This window comes from Xenopus tropicalis, chromosome 10 (genome assembly GCF_000004195.4).
Source record: "Xenopus tropicalis strain Nigerian chromosome 10, UCB_Xtro_10.0, whole genome shotgun sequence".
Classification (NCBI taxonomy): domain Eukaryota; kingdom Metazoa; phylum Chordata; class Amphibia; order Anura; family Pipidae; genus Xenopus; species Xenopus tropicalis.
The window spans coordinates 41,745,910-41,773,538 of record NC_030686.2 but is presented as its reverse complement, the minus strand read 5'-3'; the positions used below and the strand labels follow the sequence as shown (position 1 = coordinate 41,773,538).

General features: G+C 42.2%; 1 protein-coding gene across 2 annotated transcripts in view; it reads right to left on the bottom strand.

The window, feature by feature from the left end:
• Window positions 1–240: 240 nt before the first annotated feature.
• The window catches only part of necab3 (N-terminal EF-hand calcium binding protein 3), a 60,080-nt gene continuing 32,691 nt past the window's right edge, over window positions 241–27,629 (bottom strand). The window contains exons 6-14 of one of the 2 annotated variants that reach the window (XM_031894748.1): window positions 19,506–19,642; window positions 18,551–18,663; window positions 18,395–18,474; window positions 16,953–17,006; window positions 16,460–16,528; window positions 15,141–15,253; window positions 13,706–13,783; window positions 2,936–3,027; window positions 241–1,609 (exon numbers count right to left, since the gene is read on the bottom strand). In XM_031894748.1, the coding sequence (XP_031750608.1) occupies window positions 1,581–1,609; window positions 2,936–3,027; window positions 13,706–13,783; window positions 15,141–15,253; window positions 16,460–16,528; window positions 16,953–17,006; window positions 18,395–18,474; window positions 18,551–18,663; window positions 19,506–19,642 (765 nt within the window). In that variant the 3' untranslated portion in view covers window positions 241–1,580. The remainder of the gene's footprint in view (window positions 1,610–2,935; window positions 3,028–13,705; window positions 13,784–15,140; window positions 15,254–16,459; window positions 16,529–16,952; window positions 17,007–18,394; window positions 18,475–18,550; window positions 18,664–19,505; window positions 19,643–27,629) is intronic. The other variant, XM_012952726.2, reaches the window with a different exon arrangement.

Sequence of the window (27,629 nt, the reverse complement as noted above, 5' to 3'; positions counted from 1 at the left end):
ACATCGCCAAGCGAGCGGATCTGCCCGTGTATGGCCAGCTTAATGTTCTGTATAGACTACACCTATAATGGAATGGAAAGATGTCCATGCAGGCAGTCAGGGCCCCTAGAGATGTAAACAGCCATGAAATGGGTGGGGCTTGCTGGATAGTAGGTCACATTTGGGTAGACTGAGGGTGGGATTTTGCATGGGGGGTGTGGCTAGGGGCATGGTCATGCATCCATGGGTATTTTTTTTTCATTGGGACCCATTCTACTTGTTGGCAAGGCCCTCTGCCCAGGCTGGAACTAGGGGTAGACAAAAGAGGCACGTGCCTAGGGCACAAAGATGGGCACCCAAGGACCCAACCTCTTCTGCCTCCTCTAACACTTTGACCCTGTGCGTCTGATCAGAAGCTGTGATGAGTTTCATGGAGATGAGAGCAGTGACTGGGAAGGAGGGTCAAGTTGCTGAGCAGAGCGGTGGGGTTTGGGCAGGGGGTAGAGAGTAACCAAGCAGTGGGTGAAATTAGCTCCAAGTGGGGGGTGGGTGGAGTGGGGCTGGGAGCCTACTCTGCTGGGGGCCTGGGTCTGCAGGTGGCCAATGGGTTTACAGCTGGAGCCCCTGGGAGAGGGACCTGCTAACTTAGTAGTAATGGGCCCTGTGATTTCTGTTGCTGGTCCCAGCACCCCAATCTCAAGTTCTCAAGGTCTCCTTGCACTTCAGCGACCCCAACAGTGCATGCTTAGCAATGCTAATATTTACATAGATAAAGATAAATCGATAAATAGGCAGATAAATAATAAAGAGGTAGACAGATATAACCATCCATTTGTAGTTTAAATACACATACACTACAGGTTCGGGTGAGGGGCCAAGCCAGCTATATGTAGCTGCACTTTCACACAAAAACACACATCACTGGCCCTTTAAATTGTCCAAAATGATCAGTCTCACTTGACACCACTAATGGCCGGTAGCCATTCAATAAACAAGATAAGTGTAGGTGAGTCGTTAGAGCACTGGGGGGTGCTCATCTGAGAAAGCACAACCCATTAGAAGTATGAAGTTCTGTTGGGCATTTACCAGTCTGGATTGGGCTCAGAAACTTGGCCCCTGTACCCTAAACCGATCCAATAAAAAACAATTACAACATTCAATTTAGTTCTAGGAATTTTCAGATGGCACAATGAAAATGTGTACAATGATTTTTAAACCCAGTTAAGTTCATGTGCGTCAGGATCCACAAAAAAAAAAAAGCAGATTCAAGATGTTGCAAGGACAATCACATCATTCTGTGACAAAAAGTGACATCACTTTCAGGAAGCTGTGACATCATACATTAAGAGCGTATGTAACGCCTAATGAATGTATGATATTGCCACTGTGAAACCCTTTGCCTCTCATAGCAGCGGATAGTAAAGGCCAAGTTAACCACCGATGGGAAAGCACGGCAGATAAGATCTCTAGTACCATCCTTCATGTTTGATAAGTGACTTCCGACAAAAGGTTTGGTAAGGGGGAAAGTCACAAGATCTGAACAGCGTGATCCAGTCTTGTCAAGAGTAGGCGAGTTTTGTAGCTCCCTGTATCGCAGGGGGTCAGTTTGGGTTTAAATTCCACCATGATGCTATAAATAAATAAATAATAGAGTTTAAAGGCATAATAATAATAATAATTCTATTCCCCTTTCTTATTTTTTTCCCTCCTTACTCATCCTTTTCATTTTTCCTCCCCTCATACAATCATCCTCGCCCAGGGTTGGACTGGACCACCCGGACACCGGGAAAAATCCCAGTGGCCCCGGCAGCCCTGACCCGACCCTTGCTGGCGCTCCCCCTGCCCAACCGCTTCTCCCCTGACGCATTAAATTTACGCGGGAGGACGTCGGGTGGGGGGGCCCTGTGAGGGGGGTTAGGGGGGTTAGGGGGGCCCCTGGAGGGGGAAGTTATGGGACACGGCCGGCAGGGGGCACCTGCAGGGCCCCTGGGGCGGGACCACCGGTGGGCCCTTCACCCCCCAGTCCGACCCTGTCCTCACCACTTCTCCATCTCCTCACCTACCCTATCATTCCAAAGTCTCTCTCTTTCTTTTTCCTTCTCTTCCTATTTTAGTCTGTTGGTTCCTCCATTACAATTTATATTTCTCATCACTAAGGTTTTTCTTCCTCTCTTCTGTCATATTCACTTACATCTCTCTTCTTTCTGCCTATTTTCCCCTCACATCCCATCTCCTCCCCCTTTCTTATCTCTGCCTTCCCCCATTGCCTCTCCAAACAGGAAATATATAAGCTTTAATAAGGACCAACTGGAATTACAGGTATTGGATGCTTTAACGGAAACCTGTATTCTAGAAAGCTACGTATTACAGGAAGGCCATCTCCCATCCGCTCCATTTTAATAGAATAATTCTAATTTTCAAAAATGATTCCCCTTTTTCACTGTAGTAAAAAAACAGCACCCTGTACTTGATCCCAACTAAGATTTAATTACCCCTTATTGGGGGCAGAACAGCCCTATTGGGTTTATTTAATGGTTAAATGATTCCCTTTTCTCTGTAATAATAAAACAGTACCTGTACTTGATCCCAACTAAGATATAATTACCCCTTATTGGGGCAGAACAGCCCTATTGGGTTTATTTAATGGTTAAATGATTCCCTTTTCTCCGTAATAATAAAACAGTACCTGTACTTGATCCCAACTAAGATATAATTACCCCTTATTGGGGTTTGCTGAAGTTGAAGAAATGCAAGTCCCTAGCCAATAATATGCCGTATGCCTGCCCCTGAGTGGACACAATGCTTCCCGGTGCAGGTAAGGTAGGAGGCTGATGCCAGCAGAGGGGTGGATTCTAAGTAAGCATTTTTTCGTAGGCCGAGAATCAGCCCCATGTGGCATCAGCCTTCAGATGATAGGACCTAATTGCAAAAGTAATGGTGCTAGTGCAACTTTTACCTGGAAACTGCATGGTCCGGAGCTGTTCTGGGTTCTCCAGGCAATCGATGATGACTCTCTGAAAGGTTTTGCTCTGGGCAGACTGGAGATGACTTAAAAGTAAAAAAAAAAAAAAAAGAAAATCATTTTTGTGATATATTTTCTCTCCTTTATTTTCCCCACAATTATAAGGTTGGCAGAAACACCAAATTAGGTGATTGTTACCCAATGTGGCCACCAGCAAGCTGTGCCAGTTTAGTATGATTGAGTTGTTTGGTCCCCAGGCCTGGCCCAGACTGGCAGTCTATAGATATGGGCAAATGCCGGGGCCTATTTTGAAGCCCAGTCTAGACCTGCCCCGGGCAAATGATGCAGAGGGAGATGAGGGAACATGGTGATGCAGTCCTCATCCAGCTGGATTTTCTAACTGACCAGGGACAATAAACTGCTCAGACTCAGTCTGGAGAGGCACATATATGGCCACCGTCAGCCTCCAGTTGTGGTTTCATTGCAATGCCCAGCATACCAGTGATGTTCCACATAGGGAACTTTGTTTCAAGAATTATTGCTGTTTTGCATAAAAAGGAGATGGAGCTTTGGTCACTGTTTGTGCTTTGCTTATTATTGATGGGAGATCCCCAACCAGTGGCTCAGGGCACCATGTTGCTCCCCAACCCCTTGGGTGTTGCTCCCAGTGGCCTCAAAGCAGGTGCTTATTTTTGAATTGCTGGCTTGGAGGCAAGTTATGGAGGCATATAGACCATGTGTACTGCCAAACATAACCTCCTATAGGCTGCCAGTCCACATAGGGGCTACCAAATAGCCAATCACAGCTCTTATTTATCACCACCAGGAATTTGTTTATGCTTGTGTTGCTCCACAACTTTTTATACTTGAATGTGGCTCATTGGTGAAAAAGATTGGGGACCTCTGATCTAAGGATTCCAGAGAACACAGACTTCCCGTCCTAATAAGCACAAAGCTTATGTAGAATCATAGGGTTATTCTAAACTCATATCCCCAAGACTGTAATGACTTTTATTTTAAGCTAGTGCTGCAGGCTGTACTGCTTTCTGGCAAGCAATGCAATATTAGCCATCCAGCATGCAGATTTTATATGTACCTGATGGGGTATGGGGCACTGTCATGTTGCCAGACTTGAAGGTTCTGTCTAATTCAATTGAAACATGAAACAGGTTGCTAATTGTTTTGCACCTGGAGACACTCTCTCACATGGGAAATTTTCACAAAATGCCTTTGAAATAGTAAATAACAGGAAAATTCTTTGCTCTAAGCGTTGCACCACTGCCTCGGGTGCCTATATAGAACATACAGTCCTGAAACTATATTTGCGATATGATTTTAAGATCTGCAGCACCTTATTTATGAAGGGCGATGTGATTGAAACCTAGAGGGAATTTAATGCAGAGAATGCAGAGTATGAGTTCAAGAATGCTATGTACAAACACATCAACCAATCAGCTTGCCCAAACATAAGGTCAGTTATGTATATATATATATATCTTCTCTCCTACCCCCTTGCACAACAGTTTTATCTTGATATCTGTGACGTATACATAAGTGTTTAACATATTTTCATTTGTGTACTTTTGACTTTAAATTATGATTCTATAGATCTCTATTGTGATTTAGATGTGGAGTTTTCCAACCTGCTGTTATGCGCATAACCCCTGCCATACTACATTCATGGCCCAACCAGGAATCTTCCTGAATCTGAGCCCATTTCCCCACCTGTGGTTTTGTAGCCCCTCACTGCTATAGATGCCCTGGTCTCCCTCCTTCTAAACACCAGTTTAATAGATTCCTATAGTCCATTTCAGGACTTTAATTCTCCATTAGCTCTGTACATTTTGTGAGGTGGACCCAGGTAACTCTGGTTGCACAAAGCAAATGGCTGCTAAGCGGAAGAAATATGGCAGCCAATGTAACTGAACCTGCTGCAGCCCTAGCTCCCAGGGCAAATTATGTATAATGTGCTTCCGCAGATTATAAGCCACACAGACCAAGCAAAGGGTAAAGACTGTGTGGAATCTATGACGGAAGCACAGAAGTCTCCTTGGCATCTAAAGACTGTGCCAAGCGTTTGCCATTGCCCCACTCCCCTGGCAATAAACAGTTCTACCGAGTTACTGTTCCTTTAAAAGGAAGCAAGTTTAGGTTTGTATATTCCATTCACCTTTCTTTTATACCTTCACGCTATTGCTTGCATATATTTTTCCATGAGGGTTATGTAATAAACGGCACTGAGTTTGCCCAGGAGCAGTGTTTACTGTAACTGTTCGTAATTCAATCTTCTACAATTACATTGCTGTCTGGTATTGACTCATTAAGATTCCATGGGGGTTATGTAATAAAAAGCACTAAGTTTGCCCAGGAGCAGTAACCCATAGCAACCAATCAGCAGGTAAAATTCTCTGGCGTAAGTCAAAATTTTATTTTTTTTATTTCCTTACATTTCCTTATATACCTTGTATGTAAATGTACAGTGGCTTGCAAAAGTATTCGGCCCCCTTGAACTTTTCCACATTTTGTCACATAACAGCCACAAACATGAATCAATTTTATTGGAATTCCACGTGAAAGACCAATACAAAGTGGTGTACACGTCAGAAGTGGAACGAAAATCATACATGATTCCAAACATTTTTTACAAATAAATAACTGCAAAGTGGGGTGTGCATAATTATTCAGCCCCCTTTGGTCTGAGTGCAGTCAGTTGCCCATAGACATTGCCTGATGAGTGCTAATTGACTTAATAGAGTGCCCCTGTGTGTAATCTAATGTCAGTACAAATACAGCTGCTCTGTGACGGCCTCAGAGGTTGTCTAAGAGAATATTGGGAGCAACAACACCATGAAGTCCAAAGAACACACCAGACAGGTCAGGGATAAAGTTATTGAGAAATTTAAAGCAGGCTTAGGCTACAAAAAGATTTCCAAAGCCTTGAACATCCCACGAAGCACTGTTCCACCAATCATTCAGTAATGGAAGGAGTATGGCACAACTGTAACCCTACCAAGACAAGGCCGTCCCCCTAAACTCACAGGCCGAACAAGGAGAGCGCTGATCAGAAATGCAGCCAAGAGCCCCATGGTGACTCTGGGGGAGCTGCAGAGATCTACAGCTCAGGTGGGGGAAATCTGTCCATAGGGCAACTATTAGTCGTGCACTGCACAAAGTTGGCCTTTATGGAAGAGTGGCAAGAAGAAAGCCATTGTTAACAGAAAACCATAAGAAGTCCCGTTTGCAGTTTGCCACAAGCCATGTGGGGGACACAGCAAACATGTGGAAGAAGGTGCTCTGGTCAGATGAGACCAAAATGGAACTTTTTGGCCAAAATGCAAAACGCTATGGGGCTGATTTACTAACCCACGAATCCGACCCGAATTGGAAAAGTTCCGACTTGAAAACGAATATTTTGCGACTTTTTCGTATGTTTTGCGATTTTTTCGGATTCTGTACGAATTTTTCGGATCCAATACGATTTTTGCGTAAAAACGCGAGTTTTTCGTATCCATTACGAAAGTTGCGTAAAAAGTTGCGCATTTTGCGTAGCGTTAAAACTTACGCGAAAAGTTGCGCATTTTTCGTAGCGTTAAAACTTAACGCTACGAAAAATGCGCAACTTTTCGCGTAAGTTTTAACGCTACGCAAAATGCGCAACTTTTTACGCAACTTTCGTAATGGATAGGAAAACTCGCGTTTTTACGCAAAAATCGTATTGGATCCGAAAAATTCGTAAAGAATCCGAAAAAATCGCAAAACATACGAAAAAATCGCAAAGTACCGATCATTACGAAAAAAACGCAATCGGACTCCATTCGACCCGTTCGTAGGTAAGTAAATCAGCCCCTATGTGTGGCGGAAAACTAACACTGCACATCACTCTGAACACACCATCCCCACTGTCACATATGGGGGGGTAGAATCATGCTCTGGGGGTGCTTCTCTTCAGCAGGGACAGGGAAGCTGCTCAGAGTTGATGGGAAGATGGATGGAGCCAAATACAGGGCAATCTTGGAAGAAAACCTCTTGGAGTCTGCAAAAGACTTGAGACTGGGGCGGAGGTTCCCCTTCCAGCAGGACAACGACCCTAAACATAAAGCCAGGGCAACAATGGAATGGTTTAAACCCAAACATATCCATGTGTTAGACTGGCCCAGTCACAGCCCAGATCTAAATCCAATGGAGAATCTGTGGCAAGATCTGAAAACTGCTGTTCCCAAACGCTGTCCATCTAATCTGACTGAGCTGGAGCTGTTTTGCAAAGAAGAATGGGCAAGGATTTCAGTCTGTAGATGGGCAAAGCTGGTAGAGACATACCCTAAAGCCTGGCAGCTGGAATTGCAGCAAAAGGTGCTTCTACAAAGTATTGACTCAGGGGGCTGAATAATTACGCACACCCCACTTTGCAGTTATTTATTTGTAAAAAATGTTTGGAATCATGTATGATTTTCGTTCCACTTCTCACGTGTACACCACTTTGTATTGGTCTTTCACGTGGAATTCCAATAAAATTGATTCATGTTTGTGGCTGTAATGTGACAAAATGTGGAAAAGTTCAAGGGGGCCGAATACTTTTGCAAGCCACTGTATGTGTCAGGCTTTGTTCTTTGCCTCACTGGGACTCAGAAAAATCATGTATGATCCGAATTGGCTCCCAGTAACCAACTACCTTTGCTTAGGAATCTTTTTATGGGAAATATGACCTTTTGTAGTGGGAAATAGATATTCCAACAGATCTGGGGGAGGTTTAGACCTTAATGGAGAATAATATTTGTCTCTAATCACAGTTAGGCTGGGTGAGTATTCAGGAAGGGTAATTTACTATAACCCCTGGCCAGTGGTGGAACTACTGGGGGTGCAGAGGGTGCGATTGCACCCACCAGTGCAAATACGCCATAAAGATGTGTCCAGAAGGGAAGAGGAGGGAGGGGAGGGGCCTGGTTGCATGCCCTGTACCCAGGCCCGGGGCGGTATAGTTACGTTATTGCCCCTGGCACAAAGAGTAAAGCACTAAGAGACACAAACGCACTTGCATCCAGGGTCTGGGGTCATTGAATTTGAAATACAGCGCTGGGTGCAAAGAGTTGGGTCAGGACATGCAAGGCAACTCCATCCTTAACACTTGGCATAGGGCAGGCAGTAAGTAAAGGTGCAAAGTGTGAAAAACATGGCAGTTTGTATCTGTTTTTTGCACTTTGCACCTTGCCCAAAATGTTTCAAATGACCACTTGGGTGCAGTCTTCCATAGTGGCCAATAGATCAGTTAGCAGAAGTATAGGCAGGAGGGTAATGGTGATTCTTCATCAATGCACCAAATTCCACTTTGCTCTACCTATGCCTACTTGGTCCAGACATTGGTTTGGTTTCAGCCGCTTTTACAGACTGGACTGGGACTGATGTTGATGACAAAGCAAATAGCACATACTGATGCAGATTTTCCTATCTAAAAGGGCATTCAGATTACCTTTAGCACTCTAATCACATGTAGGAATACAGCTTATCCAATATGTGCAGAGCAAACAACCTGGGGTTGCCTGAGATATAACTCTATCTCTATCTGAACACTGGTACATGTAATTGTAGGGAATATGACTTTCTCTAGAAACTGAAATACATATTGGGGGGGTAGAACTGCTGTGAGGCTGAATAATGAAGGGAAAATACAGGTAATGTAGCTGTTGTTGAATTACAACTCTGGACATCCCACCGTATTACCTGCTACCCAAACCTACCCACTAATATCTGCCATTAGAAGGAGTAAATACAGATGTACACTGTCCAGACAGAGGGCAATATAAGTGTTACATACTAAATAACCACAGATATACCCAGCCAAGACAAAGATTAAAGGAATACTGCCATGGGAAAACATGTTTTTTTTTTTTTCAAACCCCATCAGTTAATAGAGATAGAGCTTCCCCAGTAGAATCCTGCATTGGAATCTGTTTTTCAATAACACAAACATATTTTTTTATATTTTATTTTGAAATCTCACATGGGGCTAGCCATATTCTTCATTTCCCAGGGTGCCACAGCCATGTGACCTGTGCGCTGATAAACTTCAGTAACACTTTACTGCTGCGCTGCAAGTTGGAGTGATATCTCCCCCCCCCCAACAGCCAGTAAGCAGAGCAATGGGAAGGGAGCAATAGCAGCTCCCAGTAGGTATCAGAATAGCACTCAATAGTAAGAAATCCAAGTCCGGCTTGGGACTCCTCCAGTTACATGGGAGTAGGAGAAACAATAGGTTAGCTGAAAGCAGTTCTAATGAGTAGCGCTGGCTGAAAGCTCAGACTCAGGCACAATGCACTGAGATGGCGCCTACACACCAATATTACAGCTACAAATACATTTGTTGGTTCAAGAATAAAAGTTTAAATGGCAGAGGGAATTATTTGCTATGTGAACAGTGTTGTTTAGAAATAAAAAGTACCCCATAAAAATCATGACAGTATCCCTTTAAGGTAGTTGGTACCTCAGAATAAGTAACTAGAAATGTAATGATCCCAGAGAGAGGGCTAAGTAGTTACAGTATACAAACCCAAACAGATGTACCCAGGGTGTTTTTGGCCCCTGCCCACAATGATGCCACCTTCCATTGCCCCTGCCCACACTTAACTTTTCGTCAGGGGTCAAGAGGGGCAATTGCATTCTCTGCACTAGAAGTGAGGAGATTCCAATTTTGCATCTTAAAGTTACCAGTAGCTGCTTTTGCCATCCCTGTGGTACCCCATGGTAGCAGTGCCCCTACATGTACCCATCCCAAAGAGAGGGCAAAGTAAGTTTTAGATCTAGAATGAGTAACAACAGATGTACGGTGCCAACCCCAAGGGTAAAGTTAGTTCAAAAGTATGTGAAGAATAGCTCAGAAATAACCGAGGCTGCCATTGTTCCTTTATCCAATAAAGTATAGCATATATATGAGTATTTGTCTCCATATAATACTGTTGTGTGTCTGTGCGCGTGTGTGTACAAACCCTTAGCACATGGATGCTTATTCAGTGCTTTTAGAACCGGTTGGTAAGGAATCCATTCACCATTGGCCTACTAACAATAGCAGTAGGAAGCAGAAGACCAATCAGTGCTGGGCTTACAAGAGGTATGTCTGGGCTGCTTGCCTTTGGAATGTGGCCAAAAATGGTTGGAATATAGGTTTTGGTATGCATGTGGTTTATTTTTGGCCCCCAGCGTGCCACTACTGACCCAGAGAGGAATGTGGCAACACTGGTTAAGTCAGAAAAGTGGAGTATTGAGAAGGGCCAACAGAATGAAGAAATTGACCATACGAAATCCCCTAAACCATATAAATAACCGAAGGTTTCAATGAGCGAATCCACAAGAAAAACCCCGACAATCGTTATTTTTAGTCGTACTGTGCCTTTCGGCTGACATTCTTCTACACAAGAGCAGAATCTTCTTTTCCATAGGGGCTTTACCATACTATGGAACGTTGTGATCCTCCTTGGACAGCAGTGACCTTTAAGTCTCCCTGTACATTAGCAGGTCAAACCAGTTCCACTTGCATTGAAATCAATGACCCTGCCTTATTTACATTTAATTTGTGACCTAATGTATACCACGTCATTGCCATTTTTTCCACCCCTTTTTTTGCTAAATGCCATATGGGGAAAGCTGGGCCCTGCACATGCCCTAGGACCAGAGCTAAAATTAGGTCACCTTTAAAATGTACCACAGTGGCCATTGTTTATGTATCATAAATATCATGGCTGATGGAGGAACCATTTCCCCACCCATCTTAAGCTCACAGTATCTTGCAACCCTTCCCTCACCTTGTTTCATTGGGATGTGATGGAGTCTGGAACTAGAAGTCCTTCTGCTGTGGGTCGGGTACCTTCGGAACAACCGTAATGTGATTTTGGGTAGAAAGTTCCCATTTCACCAACCAGATGGACTATCTGTGGGTACGCTACCTAGGTATCTTGTCTAGTTGCGGGTCTTAGCCCTCCTACCTACCCCTGACATTTAAGGAAGCTTTTTCCTTTACCTGGTTGACCCACCTCCAGCGTGACACATGGTGATATCACTTCTGGTATTGTGGGTCCCCCGGTCAAGTGGTAAGTAAAGCCATTGTGGGTGCAGGTTGGGTAGCAGGTCTGGGTAGGGGATATAGCAGTATTGCAGGTGTGAGTCAGGTTGCAGGTCAGCAGGTTAGGGTAAGCAGGGGTCTTCCCAATCAGACCCGTGCAGGACTCTAATCTGTGCAGCACTCACTATGGAAAGCAGAAGAACTTCATGTCCCAGACTTCAACACTACAATGGAACAAGGTAAGGGAAGGGTTGCATGACACTGTGAGCCAAGGGTGGGTTGGGAAGTGGTTACTGTGAGTATCATGGAATATACATATATATATAAAAATGTAGAACACATAGCACTCATTGGACTTAAATTAGGTGGAAAATTTAAAAGTGTAAGTTGACGTTTTGGCCCTATACAGAGGACCTTTATCAAGACATCACGAAATATATAAATATATATAGAACGTCATATAAATCATGGCACTTAAAACTATGATGAAAAAGAAATACAGTTTATTCGGTATTCCCTTATTAATTATTATTTATTATTGTTTTAAGCAGGAGAGGGCCAAACCGGCCGGGCATCCTAGACAACCCGGCCAGCCACCCATGCGATGCATTGACAAGCGACGGGGGCAAGGGAGTGGAACCTCTAGTTCCGGATCTAGATTTTAAGTCCTGTGCGTGCCCTGCTTTATTTGATGTTCTATATTACTCTCCCCCCACCAACCCCGTGCCATTTCCTTAATTTTATGGGTTCACCAAGAAATCTATTTCTGTTTGCCACTGAATCTACTAGCAACTACAAATGTCTATTCTGCCTGTAAACAGTGGTTCTGAGGATTGTTTTAGCAAAGCAACAGCATTTCTTAAGCATTGTAGCAATACAAACCCAACGCCATAGCTTACAAAGATAAATAGTTATGATTCACGAAGGCATATTCAGTTATTTCTAAATGCAAAACCAAATGCTTTATGAAACAAATTCCCACGCCTCATATGAAGCTACCCCCCAAAGTACATATATAGTAGGAAGGTATCTTTAGTTTTTATAGAAAAATTGCGGCAGCATTACCTGCAGACCATCTATCACACTTTGCTATCTTTAATTGTTAGGGATTCTGTGCCTGTCATTCCTGTAATGTGATTCACTTACTAAAATATCTCTGTGGGTTTGGATATGTTTAACCGACTAAAGTTATAAAAGGAGCAGCACTAAGAAACCAGGCCAAGACGAGTCTCCAGTGTGCAAGCTCTGATCAGAATGGGAGCACAGAGTCTGCTCAAGCAGATCCAAATGCCACCTGAGGACATAAATCCTGCACCTCCTGAGGAATGAGGTTTATATTTGGACTTTAAACCTTAAAACTGTCGCACCAGAAATTCTTAATAAAGGATGCAATCCTTTTATTCAACCAACATGCCAAGTGCCCAATGATATTGTACCATTTTAGGACTGTGTATTTATAGAATGTATGTTAGGGGGATCTTACATTTTCAATAAAAAGAAATGCCTGAACCTCCATGACAGGTTTTATTCAATATGGACAGACTTCCTTCTCAGAACAGCCTTCTGCCTTCAGCAGAACAACTGATTTAACCTGGTAAGTACCAGTAAGCCTGCAGTGGAGATTGAAAAGCAAATAATGACTGGCATTATAGGGTTTAATACTTACTTACTTACTTAATTCACTGTCTCTGAATCCCGGTGCTGTGTTCTTTTATATATTACAGACTTTCAATAACTGGGTGTCTAAGTACTCCTGATATCCCCTTGGGTGTCTAAGTACTCCTGATATCCCCTTGGGTGTCTAAGTACTCCTGATATCCCCTTGGGTGTCTAAGTACTCCTGATATCCCCTTGGGTGTCTAAGTACTCCTGATATCCCCTTGGGTGTCTAAGTACTCCTGATATCCCCTTGGGTGTCTAAGTACTCCTGATATCCCCTTGGGTGTCTAAGTACTCCTGATATCCCCTTGGGTGTCTAAGTACTCCTGATATCCCCTTGGGTGTCTAAGTACTCCTGATATCCCCTTGGGTGTCTAAGTACTCCTGATATCCCCTTGGGTGTCTAAGTACTCCTAATATCCCCTTGGGTGCCTAAGTACTCCTGATATCCCCTTGGGTGTCTAAGTACTCCTGATATCGCCTTGGGTGTCTAAGTACTCCTGATATCCCCTTGGGTGTCTAAGTACTCCTGATATCCCCTTGGGTGTCTAAGTACTCCTGATATCCCCTTGGGTGTCTAAGTACTCCTGATATCCCCTTGGGTGTCTAAGTACTCCTGATATCCCCTTGGGTGTCTAAGTACTCCTGATATCCCCTTGGGTGCCTAAGTACTCCTGATATCCCCTTGGGTGTCTAAGTACTCCTGATATCCCCTTGGGTGTCTAAGTACTCCTGATATCCCCTTGGGTGTCTAAGTACTCCTGATATCCCCTTGGGTGTCTAAGTACTCCTGATATCCCCTTGGGTGTCTAAGTACTCCTGATATCCCCTTGGGTGTCTAAGTACTCCTGATATCCCCTTGGGTGTCTAAGTACTCCTGATATCCCCTTGGGTGTCTAAGTACTCCTGATATCCCCTTGGGTGTCTAAGTACTCCTTATATGCCCTTGCCCAGAACCAGTTCTATCTGTGCAAAAGTGGGGCCGGCACCTCTACCACAGACGCAAGTACTTTCCATGAACTAGAAGCTGTTTATGACGGAAAATGTGTGCTACTCACTTTTTCCATGATTCTTGGTCCTCCCATATTTCATAGAGGACATAGGCTGACTCAGAGTGACGTCTATGAGTAGAAATGCTGCAAAGAACACGAAGGGATAGAGTTATTCTCCAAACTTCAATATAAAAGCTCCCCTCATTAAAGGGCAATAAGCCAAGCAACCTGCAGAGCTTCCAATTCAAACTGGGGCAGAACCAGAAACTATCTACACCTACTGCATAATGGGTTGTGCTGATACACAGCAATATCCATAATAGGCAATCCCTAGAAGTATTATACCTCTGACTGGCAAATGGGTGGGTTTAAGTAGAATATGATCTATGCTACAATAGTATAAAACGTGCAAACGTAAAAAAAAAAAAAGTGCAAAACTCTAATTGCATTAGGGAGGAGAAAGGGTGGGCGAGAAGACACTCCAATTAGAAAAGGTTGGAAGGAACGACAAGGCTTCAGATACCTTTAACATTGGGGCCATGTAGGATAATAGGCCAGGCAACGTAGAATAACTTATTCATGTGCCAAGTTAAGAACTGTATTTTATTTGTTATTTTCCCCTGATGTTTAAATGATTAAAAGACTCTTTCTTAAGAAAACTTACTTTGATTTTGAGAGTTTCCAATAGGGATGCGCTAAATCCAGGATACGGTTCGGGATTTGGCCTCTTTCAGCAGCACTCACATTTATCCGAATCCATGCTCCTGGCCGAACCAAATCCAAATCCTTATAATCACGAGACTTTTTGTGACATAAACACGGAAGCCGAATCTTTTACAAAGGATTCGGGGTTCGGCCAAATCCGGAAAAAGTGGATTTTGTGCATCCCTAGTTTCCAGTGGGTACCCTCCCTTCACCTGGCAATCTTCCAGATAAAGTATAAAATATAAATTGAATTAATAATAATTTGGGCACTGCACCCTGCACACAAATGTTCAGGGGCATTGTGCATTGTGTTTAAATGGGCCCGTTATTGAGCTTAGCGCTGTGCCAACTCTCTGATACATAAGATCAATATCATTCAGTAGCTTTTGAGGCATTTACAAGTCTCCAGGGGTGACTTGGCGGATCAATAATGCAAAGTGAGATTTCTATCTGTATAAGGCTATAAATACCATACCATAACTCTAGCTCTTTTTTTAACCTGAACTTTCCTGGAAGGCTGAAGAAAATTCAGAGTCTTTTTTTTAATGAGGCCTAATCTGCTGGTGCGTCATACATCAACCTTGATATCAGCTCCCATTTAGCTGAAATGCTTCTTGTTAGAGCTAAAACTGACACCAATAAAACTCACAGCCTATTCGCTGCTGAATGCACTTGTGGGCTGCCTCCCATTACATTGCTAATCCTATAGGCACTACAATTAGCTGTACATTTTTCTGATTTCATCCTCACTTTATGGCAGTACAGATAGCAGACAGGCATGCTGTGGGTCACTTACTGTAAGCAGCTGTTTTGGACTGAGGTCATTTTTATGTAACTTTCAAGGGACAGGTTGAATTGGTCCTGGTAATGCTCAGCTACAGGCAGCTGCCTCTGTGCCACCAAGATGTACTGTAAAACAGAGAGACACATAATCTTATGTCAGAAACACTTGTCTTTCCTCCAATGGGAGGTATAGGATCTATTATCTGGAATGTTTGAGACTGCTGAAAAACATTTAAATATTTCATAAACCCAATAGGATTGTTTTGCTACTAATATGGATTCATGCAGTTTAATTACCATCAAGTGCAACCTACTGATTTACTATTTATTTAATCATTTTTAAAAATTAGAATTACTTGCTTTAAATGTACTCTATGGGATTTAGCCTTCCTGTAATTCAGAGCTTCCTGAAGAATGGGTTTCTGGATAAGGGATCCCATACCTGTACTTTATAATGCTTTTCAAGATATACCAGTACCTAAATGTGTGTAATATTATAACAATATGATAAATAATATGCTATAATATTATAATAATATGATATAATATGCTATAATGTGCTAAATAATAGTTTCTGCCACTGCTTTTATAGACTCTTGTTGTAGTCCAGCCCTGACCAGAGCTAAGTTCGCCCCATGAATACAGTGCTGCCTGTGTTTCCCAGCACTGAATTCATGAAGGAAAGGTGTTGGGAGGCATACACCTCCTTCTGCCCCCTTTTTCATTAGTAAACAATACGGCCAAAGCTGCCCTGCTGTGGAAGTACAAGACCTCTACAGATCTACTCTTTCCTGCTGTTTGAGAGTAAAGCCCATGTAAACTGCCATCATAGTGTTCTAGTCCATCCTATTGTTTAAATTAAAGGAGAAGTAAAACGATTTTTACATCAACTGTGCCATCCACACTTAAGAACACAATACTACTCCCCTGTAAATGATTATATAACAGAATATCACAACCAGAACTGGGCCAAGTAGTATAAGTGCCCAAGACAATACTACTATGCCCAGATCCATGCATGTCTCGCTCACCCTTCTCCTGAAGGCTACTTGCTCTCTCATTTCCCCAGCCCCTGGTACTGGCTTCTACTGTGTATGCTCCTGGTCAGTGATCACCATTAATAAAGTGAAACAGCTAGACATGTTGGGCCCCCCCATACCACACAAATCTGCTTTTTATTATCAGGTATGGGTGAGTGGGGAAGGTGAATGGTGGCCTCTACAGAGGCCCTCAGATATAGCAGACACTTTGGTTCTACTTTAAAGGAGACGGAAGGTCACCATCCCTGGCAGGGGCCAAAGCTAGTTGCCCCAAGTGATTGCATTCACTTACCTTATATGCCAGGCCAGTGCTCCTGTTAGAAGGAACCCCTATTCTTCCAGCATCTTCTTTCTTTGCTACCTGGGGGCCAACACATGCATAGTAGGGTGAAAATGCTGGCTTTTTGGTAAAGTTTGGCTTTTCCCTCTACTGTGTATGTGAACCCACTCAAAGGAAGAAGAAGGTGGAAGAAGAGTGCTCCTTGGTGCTCACTGGAGGAACCCTAGGCCTGTGCTTATGTAATAAGAAAATTGCACCTGCCTGGGGTATCAGGGAAGTGACTTTAATCACTGGGAGTGCCTAGCTTTTGGTACCCCCCCCCCCAGCGATTCTGACTTTCCTTCTCCTTTACAACTTCTATTTAAGTAAATAATAAAAAAAAAAACTGAAACGGTTATATCATTACAAAGGGTGATTGTGAAGAAATGGGCAGCTTCTTAATCAAATGCACAGTGGGTAGGAATGTAAGGAATAATGGCTGTGGGGTAATAATAATAGGACTTACAGGCTCTGTAGGATCAATAGATGGATCTCCTTTCAAAGGCTCGAACTGTGGGCTCTGCAAGCAACAAAATGGCAATTTATACAACCCAGTCACTCATTACTAGTCCTGCTGCCATAGCTGTATGAACTCCTAGTTGATCCCAGGGTCAGTGGATCTTCCACCTGAGTCAACAGATGCAGCCAAAGAGAAAGATCCACCCCTTTGCTGAACACTATATTAGAGTGTAAAGGGAATGGTCTACCTATAAACCAACAAGGCACAGAATGCTAATATCAAACTAGATAAATGGGTCTTTGCCCAGTAACAAGGATAAATAGGAAATGGTAGGGTTTAAAGCCATAGCAGCATATTAACCCTCTGGGTCCCTACAATTACATTTTGCATAATGAAAGTAAATGTAGAGCTGGAACTAGGGGTCAGCACAAGAGACATATGCCTTGGGCACAACAATAGGGAGGGTGGGAATACATAAGACTTTTAAAATTTTGGGCCAGTGGGACCATGGGAAATAACCCAGTGCAAGAATAGTTGCTCCCTGCTGCCCTTCCTCCCCCAATTTCAGCGTAGTATGGTAGTAGGACCTCTTACACCCCAGTCTGATACTGTCCTAATCTCTGTATTATGGGCTGTTTCTGCTCTGTTAAAACCACTGTATTATAATAAGGAATATCCTGAAAGACTAAAATATATCTACTGCTTAGAAAAAGTAGGCAGAGGGGCAATATGATTGAAACATTTAACCATATGTGGAAATTAAAAACAAAGAAAAGAAGCATTCGCTGCAGTACCAAACCATTCCAATAGATGGCTGTATATACATTTTTATTTTTGGAGTTTTCTGGTTTGGTTACGGTGGTGCTATTTGGGGCAGGGTTAATAAATATTTACTAGACATTGTACAGGCTTGGGTGCTCTTTACTAAAGGTGCCCATACACCTTAAGATCCGCTCGCTTGGCAACATCTTCACCCGATATCCCCCACCTACGGGTGGGCTATATCGGGAGAATCCAGGCTAATTCAATCGTTTGGCCCTGGGGCATAGGCAAAGTCGGCCAGATCTCAATCGGGCAGGTTAGAAAATCTAGTTGGATCGGGGACCACATTGGCTCGTTGATGCGGTCCCTGATCCGACTAGATTTTCTAACCTGCCCGATTGAGATCTGGCTGATTTCAAGCCAGATATCGGTCGGGCAGGCCCATCGGTAGTGCCCATACATGGGCCGATTAGCTGCCAAATCTGTCTAAGTCCACGTGTATGGGGACCTTAAGAGCAGTTCTGCAGGATCCCCCCCACCCAAGAAATGTGTATATGGCCTGGGCAGAGAAATGCCGTAAAGCAATGTCATTATGGCTACTTCCCTGTACCATGCACAATTCAGCAGGAATAACTCCCCTGTCTAACAGTGTCACTATAGAAGCAATTGTGAAAATGGAACCATACCGTGCACTCTAATTTGTCGATGAGCTGCTCCAGGCGGTTGATTTGTGCAGACCATGGCGTATCGTTTTCTACTGGCAAGCCTGTAACAGACAGAATCTTACAGAATGGCTTGCTGATTGATAACAGCACGTGGCTGAAACAGGACAGGCACATTACCTGTAGTCAGGATTCCTGAATAAGGATCCGTCGGGGACAGGCAGACAGACTTGTGGGCCCTTCGATTGCACTTACGTCCCAGCTGCTGCGGCGTGCTCTTCCTGGCATCCTGTCTTGAAAGGATAAATAAGAATATAGTCCTATGTACGTTGTATATAATAATAGGAGACACAAACGCATGCAGAGACCTTGTCACCAAGGCGACCAATCAGCATTTAGCAGGCAACTTGGAGAAGGGGCAGCATGACCCAGGTGTATTTGATTGTAATGGGGGAGCTTAGAAGAGAGGGGTTGGCATAGGCAGCCATTTTAGAGCTAGGCTGGGTTCATTTTGCCAATATATTTAATTAGGTAGCTGAAAGCATACCTCCCAACCTTTGAAAAATGTAAAGAGGGAAAAAAAGAAATGGCGCCCCTAGAGCGGCAAAACATTTTGGACCACGTCCCATTTTTGGGACCACACCCCCTAAATACCACTCCTATTTTACAAAATTTGCCAGGTTATTTAAAGTTTGAACACATTTCTGGGGGTTTTGGGGTTTGTTTTATGTGTTATTACAGCTTTGCTAATAAAGGTGAAATTGCCCTTTAAGCTGTGAGTCTCAGTTCCCCCAAGAGACCTGTTTAGCTTATTAGTTACAATTGTATCTCAGTGCAGGTGTATCTTGTTAACTTATCTGGTCATTCTGCCAAAAGCTACTTTTTTAATTAAGTTTGAGAAACATTGTATCTTTTTAAGCATTCAGTGCAGGTGTAATTATTCTTGGATATGTTTATATAAAATCATCCTTTTCTATTGGATGGAATGTATTGTTTGTAACTTCAATAAAGCTGTGGCCAGTATCATTCCAATATGATAGCGTCATGCATTTTATTGGTTAGTTAGGTTATAGTAAGGATGCGGTGGTGGTTGCCTGGGTCAAGTTGTGAGAACACTAAAATGTTGTTAGCCTACCTTTCATGACCAGTCTGAGCCTCAATAGTTTCTAAGGCACAGTCCAATGAGTTCTGAAGCGAGTGCAATTGGTTCATGGTCTCCCTGAGTAGGAACCGGGTCACAAACTGCTCGATTTGAGAAGAAGCCTCATAGTTCTGAACAAAGCACAATCAGGTTCATTTAAAAAATCACATAATTTCAAGGAAACTATACTAGAAATAATAGGTTATAGTTTAGAATTAAACACAGAATGCATTTTATACATTTATGAATTAGTGGAAGTTACCATAATCCCTGGGGGTCATTTACTAAGAGAACAGCCCTACTTGTACGTCTGTTAGCGGATGTGTAGGGGCAGGAGTGGGTACATCTATGTGTCTCTCCCTGCCTGAGACACATAGGTGATAGACAGATGATAGACAGATAAGATAGACAGACAGATGATAGATAGATAGATAGATAGATAGATAGATAGATAGACAGATGATAGATAGATAGATAGATAGATAGATAGATAGATAGATAGACAGATGATAGATAGATAGATAGATAAGATAGATAGACAAGATAGACAGACAGATGATAGATAGATAGATAGATAGATGATAGATAGATAGATAGATGATAGATAGATAGACAGACAGATGATAGATAGATAGATAGATAGATAGATAGATAGATAGATAAATAGGATATATAGATGATATAAAAAAAAAAATCAGGGATACTATTAGCTATTGGTTCTTCAAGTTTAGAGTGATTCACCCAGTGCTGGCCATGTTCTATCAATCCAGCATGGACTTAGTTGCATTTTAATGGGGGGGAATGATTATAAATACCCCTGGTAAGTATCTGGACCTCCAAGGTGGCTAACTTAACTTAGCCCAGGGCTTAGTCAATATGAGAGAGCTAGGGATCGATGGTGTCTAGTAGAAGGGGATAGGCTATCTTTACTGTTGTCCATCACATTGTTAAAATCACTCATTATTATCATTGGCGCCAGTGGGAGAGAGGCTATTTGGTCCATAAAGGCATAGAGAATAGTGTCACAGTATGGTGGGGGATGTAGAGATTTACAGTGGTATGTAGTTTGCCATGTATTTGGCCCTGTACAATCAGGTATCTACCCCCTGGGTCTGAGATGACATGGGGCAAGGTGACTAGGCAGGACTTTGCAGTAAGAAGACTTTGCAATTGTGAGTAGGTAGAGTATGGGGCATGGTATGTTCCTGCGATCCATGGCTTTCTGAGTGTACCCAGTTTCCCCCCCGTCTAAGGGGGATCCTTGTAGAAGTATGATTTGTGGGTGGTAACTTTTCAGGAATTCATTTGATGGAGGCTCCAAACTCTCGAACATTCCATAATGTAGTAATGTAGTGGTTACCTTTGGTTGGACAGGTATGTGTTGAACTGTACAAGTGAGTCAACAAGTAAGAGTCATATAAGATTTCCCTGAACTTGTTTAGGTATTGGGAAATAAGACTTAACACACAGAAACAATAGATTAACGTCCCCTCCCTATCTGCTGGGGTTTGTACCTTTATATGCAGTTTCACTATATAGAAGGTGCTCTCTGCACCCAACCATTCAAATGCACCGTCTCTATGATCTTAACTTTATTGGAGGGAATAAGGAAACGGAGGTACAGAGTCCAGTGGAAACTCAGATACTGCGGCACTTGCGGAATGAGCAAAACCGTTTGGCAGTCTTGGAAAATCTGCTTTTGGATCATGGCTCATAAAATCATTTAGGGTGATGCAACAACTTAGCAATACAGGTGTTTCCCTATGGGTCACTATACAGACTCACGATACTTAAAAATACCTCTGCCCCACTGTTCATCATTAAACTCTAGTAAGTTCCAAGTGAGTTATACAGGTATAGGATCCGTTCTCCGGAAACCCATTATCCAGAAAGCTCCAAATTACGGGAAGGCAATCTCCCATAGACTCCATTTTAAGAAAATAATTCACATTTTTTAAACTGATTTCCTTTTTCTCTGTAATAATAAAACAGTACCTGTACTTGATCCCAACTAAGATATAATTACCCCTTATTGGGGCAGAACAGCCCTATTGGGTTTATTTAATGGTTAAATGATTCCCTTTTCTCTGTAATAATAAAACAGTACCTGTACTTGATCCCAACTAAGGTATAATTACCCCTTATTGGGGCAGAACAGCCCTATTGGGTTTATTTAATGGTTAAATGATTCCCTTTTCTCTGTAATAATAAAACAGTACCTGTACTTGATCCCAACTAAGATATAATTACCCCTTATTGGGGCAGAACAGCCCTATTGGGTTTATTTCATGGTTAAATGATTCCCTTTTCTCTGTAATAATAAAACAGTACCTGTACTTGATCCCAACTAAGATATAATTACCCCTTATTGGGGGCAGAACAGCCCTATTGGGTTTATTTCATGGTTAAATGATTCCCTTTTCTCTGTAATAATAAAACAGTACCTGTACTTGATCCCAACTAAGATATAATGAATTCTTATTAGAAGAATATATAAACCTTATTGGTTTATTTAACTTTTAAATTATTTTTTAGTAGACTTAAGGTATGGAGATCCAAATTTCGGAAAGACCCCTTAGGCAGAAAATCCCAGGTCCCAAACATTCTGAATAACAGATCTCTACAGGACATGAAGACCAATTGCAAATTGTCTCAGAATATCACTCTCTACACCATATTAAAAATTAAGTTTTAGTTGAACTTTAATGGTACAAGCCTTGACATTACTTCTCCTTTAAAATTGTACTCCTTTCTTCTCTTGAGTCCACCAAGAACTAAAATGTTCCTTTTTATATATATATATATTGTTATAAAGCACATGGTTAATAAATGTGCACAATTTCACCTTGTGAGATTGAAGATTTTACATGTTTAAAAGGCAAAGCCATTATGGCAGCCCACATATAATGGAGCCCGGCCTTATATCACGCAGTTGGCTTCTCTTTTCAGCTTAACAAGGCTGTTTGAATTTCTAAAGATAATTTATGGCTGCCTAAAAAAAAAATGCCAGAGTCTGCCTGAGCCTGCAGATTGTTTAATGCAGCAGAGAGATAAGTAGGAGAGCTATTTTAGTAACAGTACGGGTAATTTTCTGCGCGGTGACATGCCAACGTTATTATCGAGAATGCAGCACTGCAGGGCGAGAGGGGCTGCGCAGAAACGAACAGGAATTTGTGGTCCCTCGTAGGGTTAATTGTGCGCCGGTTAAACAAAATGGAAAGCAGTGTGGTAGGGATAAAAATAAATGTATTGTGATGCCACACATAGAGGTCTTCTAGCACCAAAAAAGCTTGTTACAAGCAAAAATCTGCCCCTTCAACCAGACCTCTATATTAGATAGGCACCCAACATAACTTTCAATGTTATCCACCATTAAACTGGCAATTATTTTGTCACACCCCTTTACACTATATTGGGAGGGTTATATGGACCAATAGGAGGAGTTATAGGGAGGGGTATATGGAGCAATAGGAGGAGTTATAGGGAGGGTTATATGGAGCAATAGGAGGAGTTATAGGGAGGGTTATATGGAGCAAAAGGAGGAGTTATAGGGAGGGGTATATGGAGCAATAGGGGGAGTTATAGGGAGGGGTATATGGAGCAATAGGAGGAGTTATAGGGAGGGTTATATGGAGCAATAGGAGGAGTTATAGGGAGGGTTATATGGAGCAATAGGAGGAGTTATAGGGAGGGTTATATGGAGCAAAAGGAGGAGTTATAGGGAGGGGTATATGGAGCAATAGGGGGAGTTATAGGGAGGGGTATATGGAGCAATAGGAGGAGTTATAGGGAGGTGTATATGGAGCAATAGGAGGAGTTATAGGGAGGGGTATATGGAGCAATAGGAGGAGTTATAGGGAGGGGTATATGGAGCAATAGGAGGAGTTATAGGGAGGTGTATATGGAGCAATAGGAGGAGTTATAGGGAGGGGTATATGGAGCAATAGGGGGAGTTATAGGGAGGGGTATATGGAACAATAGGAGGAGTTATAGGGAGGGGTATATGGAGCAATAGGAGGAGTTATAGGGAGGGGTATATGGAGCAATAGGAGGAGTTATAGGGAGGGGTATATGGAGCAATAGGAGGAGTTATAGGGAGGGTTATATGAAGCAATAGGAGGAGTTATAGGGAGGGGTATATGGAGCAATAGGAGGAGTTATAGGGAGGGGTATATGGAGCAATAGGAGGAGTTATAGGGAGGGGTATATGGAGCAATAGGAGGGGTTATAGGGAGGGGTATATGGAGCAATAGGAGGAGTTATAGGGAGGGGTATATGGAGCAATAGGAGGAGTTATAGGGAGGGTTATATGGAGCAATAGGAGGAGTTATAGGGAGGGGTATATGGAGCAATAGGAGGGGAGTTACAGAAGACATCTTTCAGAACTGAACTGGGGGAGGGAAATTCCGGGGGTGGGGGGGTGGCACAGCACCCTTGACCCCCTGGTTCCAAGGAGGTGTTTTTTGCAAAAGTGGTAGCTATAGAGTTGGTATAGGGTTAACTCTTCCTCTACCAATAGAGCTAGGGTCCACCTGAAAGAAAGAGTCCCATGCAATGCATGCTATACCAAAAGTTACAGATAACTGCAACTCGCCCGATACAAAGTTGGGTAATAACAAGTACAGTCGCTTGGACCAAGAAGTGGTCCATCTTAAAAACAGTGTTAAAGATATATGGAAAAGATATGAGAATAAGCTCTAGAGGAAATAAACTAAAGTGCATTATTTGGTAATCAAGAGCATTAACATTCCTCTTAATACTCTTCTGACACGACCTTGTGAGAATACATGTAGGCGTAATTGCGTGTCATTGCTCTTTCTATAGCTTTGGGCTGAGGAGTTTATAGGGATGGCCCCATATCTAATCTCCCTTCTGGCTTTATTGTCTAATTGAAGATGGAATTAGAAGGAAATGTGCCGTGATAGTCTGGAGACTGCTTCCAATGCTAATGTGTCTGTTATACAGATAAATACCGCAGTGCCTGCAAGATAGATGGGAAGGGATGGCAGAGAGGGTGTAAGAATGGAAAGTAAAAGGGGAGGATGGGAAAGGGGCAGTAAGGAGAAAGGGGACAAAGGGGAAAGGAATACACAAATAAGGAAAGGGGAAACGGTTTAAGATTTTGTTCAAAGGAGAAGGAAAATAATAAAAAAAAAGAATGGGATAAGAGGATAGAAGAGAAATGACAACAGTGACAACAGTGAGGGACACAGGTATATACAGCTATAAAGAGAGAAAGGGAGATTGCATTAGGGAGATTTGAAGGAAATATCTAATGAAATTGGACAGGAAGAGGAGGAGAAGAATAGGAGGGGAAAGGGCCCCCCCATTCTGCTGAAAAGATCAGATGTCACTTGATTGCCTCTTCTAAACAGAGAACAGCAATTGCAATCAATGCTCAAAACCATCAGAGTACTATTATCCAATGTATATATCTATAAGGCTTCATTATAGATGAAATTAACATCAGCTATCTGAAATCAAAGTTAATGAACTGATTGCTCCCGTCTCAGTGAAATGTTTAGTGACCGGCTGAAAATGCATTTATTTGCTGATGTGCTTCTGTATCTGGCCACGGAGCATCCTGCATACACCGTGCCACGGGTCCACTTAATAGTACATAGGGCACGGGTAGTGGCACAGATTTTAGCATAGCTTGCTACATTTGTTCCAATTATGTATAATAATATCATCTATAGGTATATGCATTTAATTACAGTTTGCTGATCTATAAAAGGGAATCACTCAGGCATGATATTTAAGCTTCATAGAGAGCCATTAGGGTACATTGGAGCCCTGTCATCCAGATTACCCACTCTCCTGTTGGTTCTATTTGCTATGGCTAATTGTCATGATTTATTTATAGAGACAGTCAGAATGTTTTTAGTATTTGCTTGTATTCCCTATAACAGGCAGGTTACAGGGTTCAGAATACAGGTATGGGACTTGTTATCCAGAATGCTCAGGACCTAGGGTTTTCTGGATAAGGGGTACTCTGTAATTTGGATCCCCATACCTTCAGTCTACTAAAAAATAATTTAACCATGAAATAAACCCAATAGGGCTGTTCTGCCCCCAATAAGGGGTAATTATATCTTAGTTGGGATCAAGTACAGATACTGTTTTATTATTACAGAGAAAAGGGAATCATTTAACCATTAAATAAACCCAATAGGGCTGTTCTGCCCCCAATAAGGGGTAATTATATCTTAGTTGGAATCAAGTACAGGTACTGTTTTATTATTACAGAGAAAAGGGAATCATTTAACCATTAAATAAACCCAATAGGGCTGTTCTGCCCCCAATAAGGGGTAATTATATCTTAGTTGGGATCAAGTACAGGTACTGTTTTATTATTACAGAGAAAAGGGAATCATTTAACCATTAAATAAACCCAATAGGGCTGTTCTGCCCCCAATAAGGGGTAATTATATCTTAGTTGGGATCAAGTACAGGTACTGTTTTATTATTACAGAGAAAAGGGAATCATTCTTAAAACTCTGAATTATTTAATTAAAATTGAGTCTATGGGAGATCAGCTTCCCGTAATTCGGCACTTTCTGGATAATGGGTTTACGAATAAGGGATCCCATACCTGTACTTTATTTAGAAGGTATGTCTACCCCAAACCCCAGTTTTGCAAGACAGCAGAGCTAAACACTGTTGCTGAAATGTTACAATAAGCAACGTTGAAATATTCATTTATTAAAACATTTCAGTTGATTTAAAGTTATTTGCAATTGTCGTTGAACGTAGCATCTGTCTGTCCCTTTCTATTGTCTGCACTGCTGGTTCTGACTATTGAAGCAGCGTAACGGAAGCCCACTGATTACCTAACGTGTAAAGAAGCGCGCAGAGAGGGAAAAGCAGATGTTTTCAATAGCAATTACATTGACAAATAGCTTTTAATCCATTAATAATGTTGGTGTACAGTAGAAAGTGAATAAGAATGACATTTTCTTTCATTATGAATACACTTGGGGCGAACGTCGCCTTTTATACCCAAATTGAATGTTTGTAATTGAATGTAATATTTATCCAAGATCCCCTGTTTTACCCCCTTTCCCTAAGTGCCACAACTCCTGCCGCCACATGATTAAGTATGAATGAGACCCGGAGAGCAAGAGAAGCTGGCTGAGCTGTAATCGCTGCAGGAGTCCCACTGCCATGGAATTATATGAGAACCCCAGGGACTGGAGAGAGAGGCCTGCTGTGAGTCTCGTGAAATCCCATAGCCTGTAAGGGCTCAGCGCTTGTAGCCAAACACAGTGACTTTACATATTTATAACAAGGCTAAATGCACAGGAGATTTCACAGTCAGTTTTGTGAATTTTCAGCAGTACCAATTAAAAAAGCTAGCCCTGCAGCTTATTACTTTGTATAAATATATATTCTATAACTTGAAAAAGACAATTATTTCTGCTGCTTCATATACCTTCTCCTTAAAAAGAGAGAAATTAAACCTTTTTTAAAACCAATATTATCACACTGTCTTTGCATGCTGTTTATAATTGTGCATTAAACGTATTTGCCCGATTATCTATCTGATCCCCCTTGTTTCTCTATGAGGGGGAGGCCATATTTGTGCAGCAGGAGTCTGTTAGCATTACAAGCTATAACTGACAGGCTGAGAAGGGACAGTCAGGTTGGCAAAACAGTCAGGAACTTCAAAGAACAATAACTTACAAAAGCAGATGTATCAGCAAGAAACAATTAGTATGACCTATAGATAACCATTACTGTAAAACCATTCCATATAGCTCTTTCTGTTCCTCTATAAAACCCTCCATATAACTTCTCCTATTTATCCATAATATACCCCTCCCTATAACTCCTCCTATTACTCCATATAACCCTCCCTATAACTCCTCCTATTGCTCCATATACCCCTCCCTATAACTCCTCCTATTGCTCCATATACCCCTCCCTATAACTCCTCCTATTACTCCATATAACCCTCCCTATAACTCCTCCTATTGCTCCATATACCCCTCCCTATAACTCCTCCTATTGCTCCATATACCCCTCCCTATAACTCCTCCTATTACTCCATATAACCCTCCCTATAACTCCTCCTATTGCTAAATACGGATTATAAGATTTTGGCTAAGATTCTGT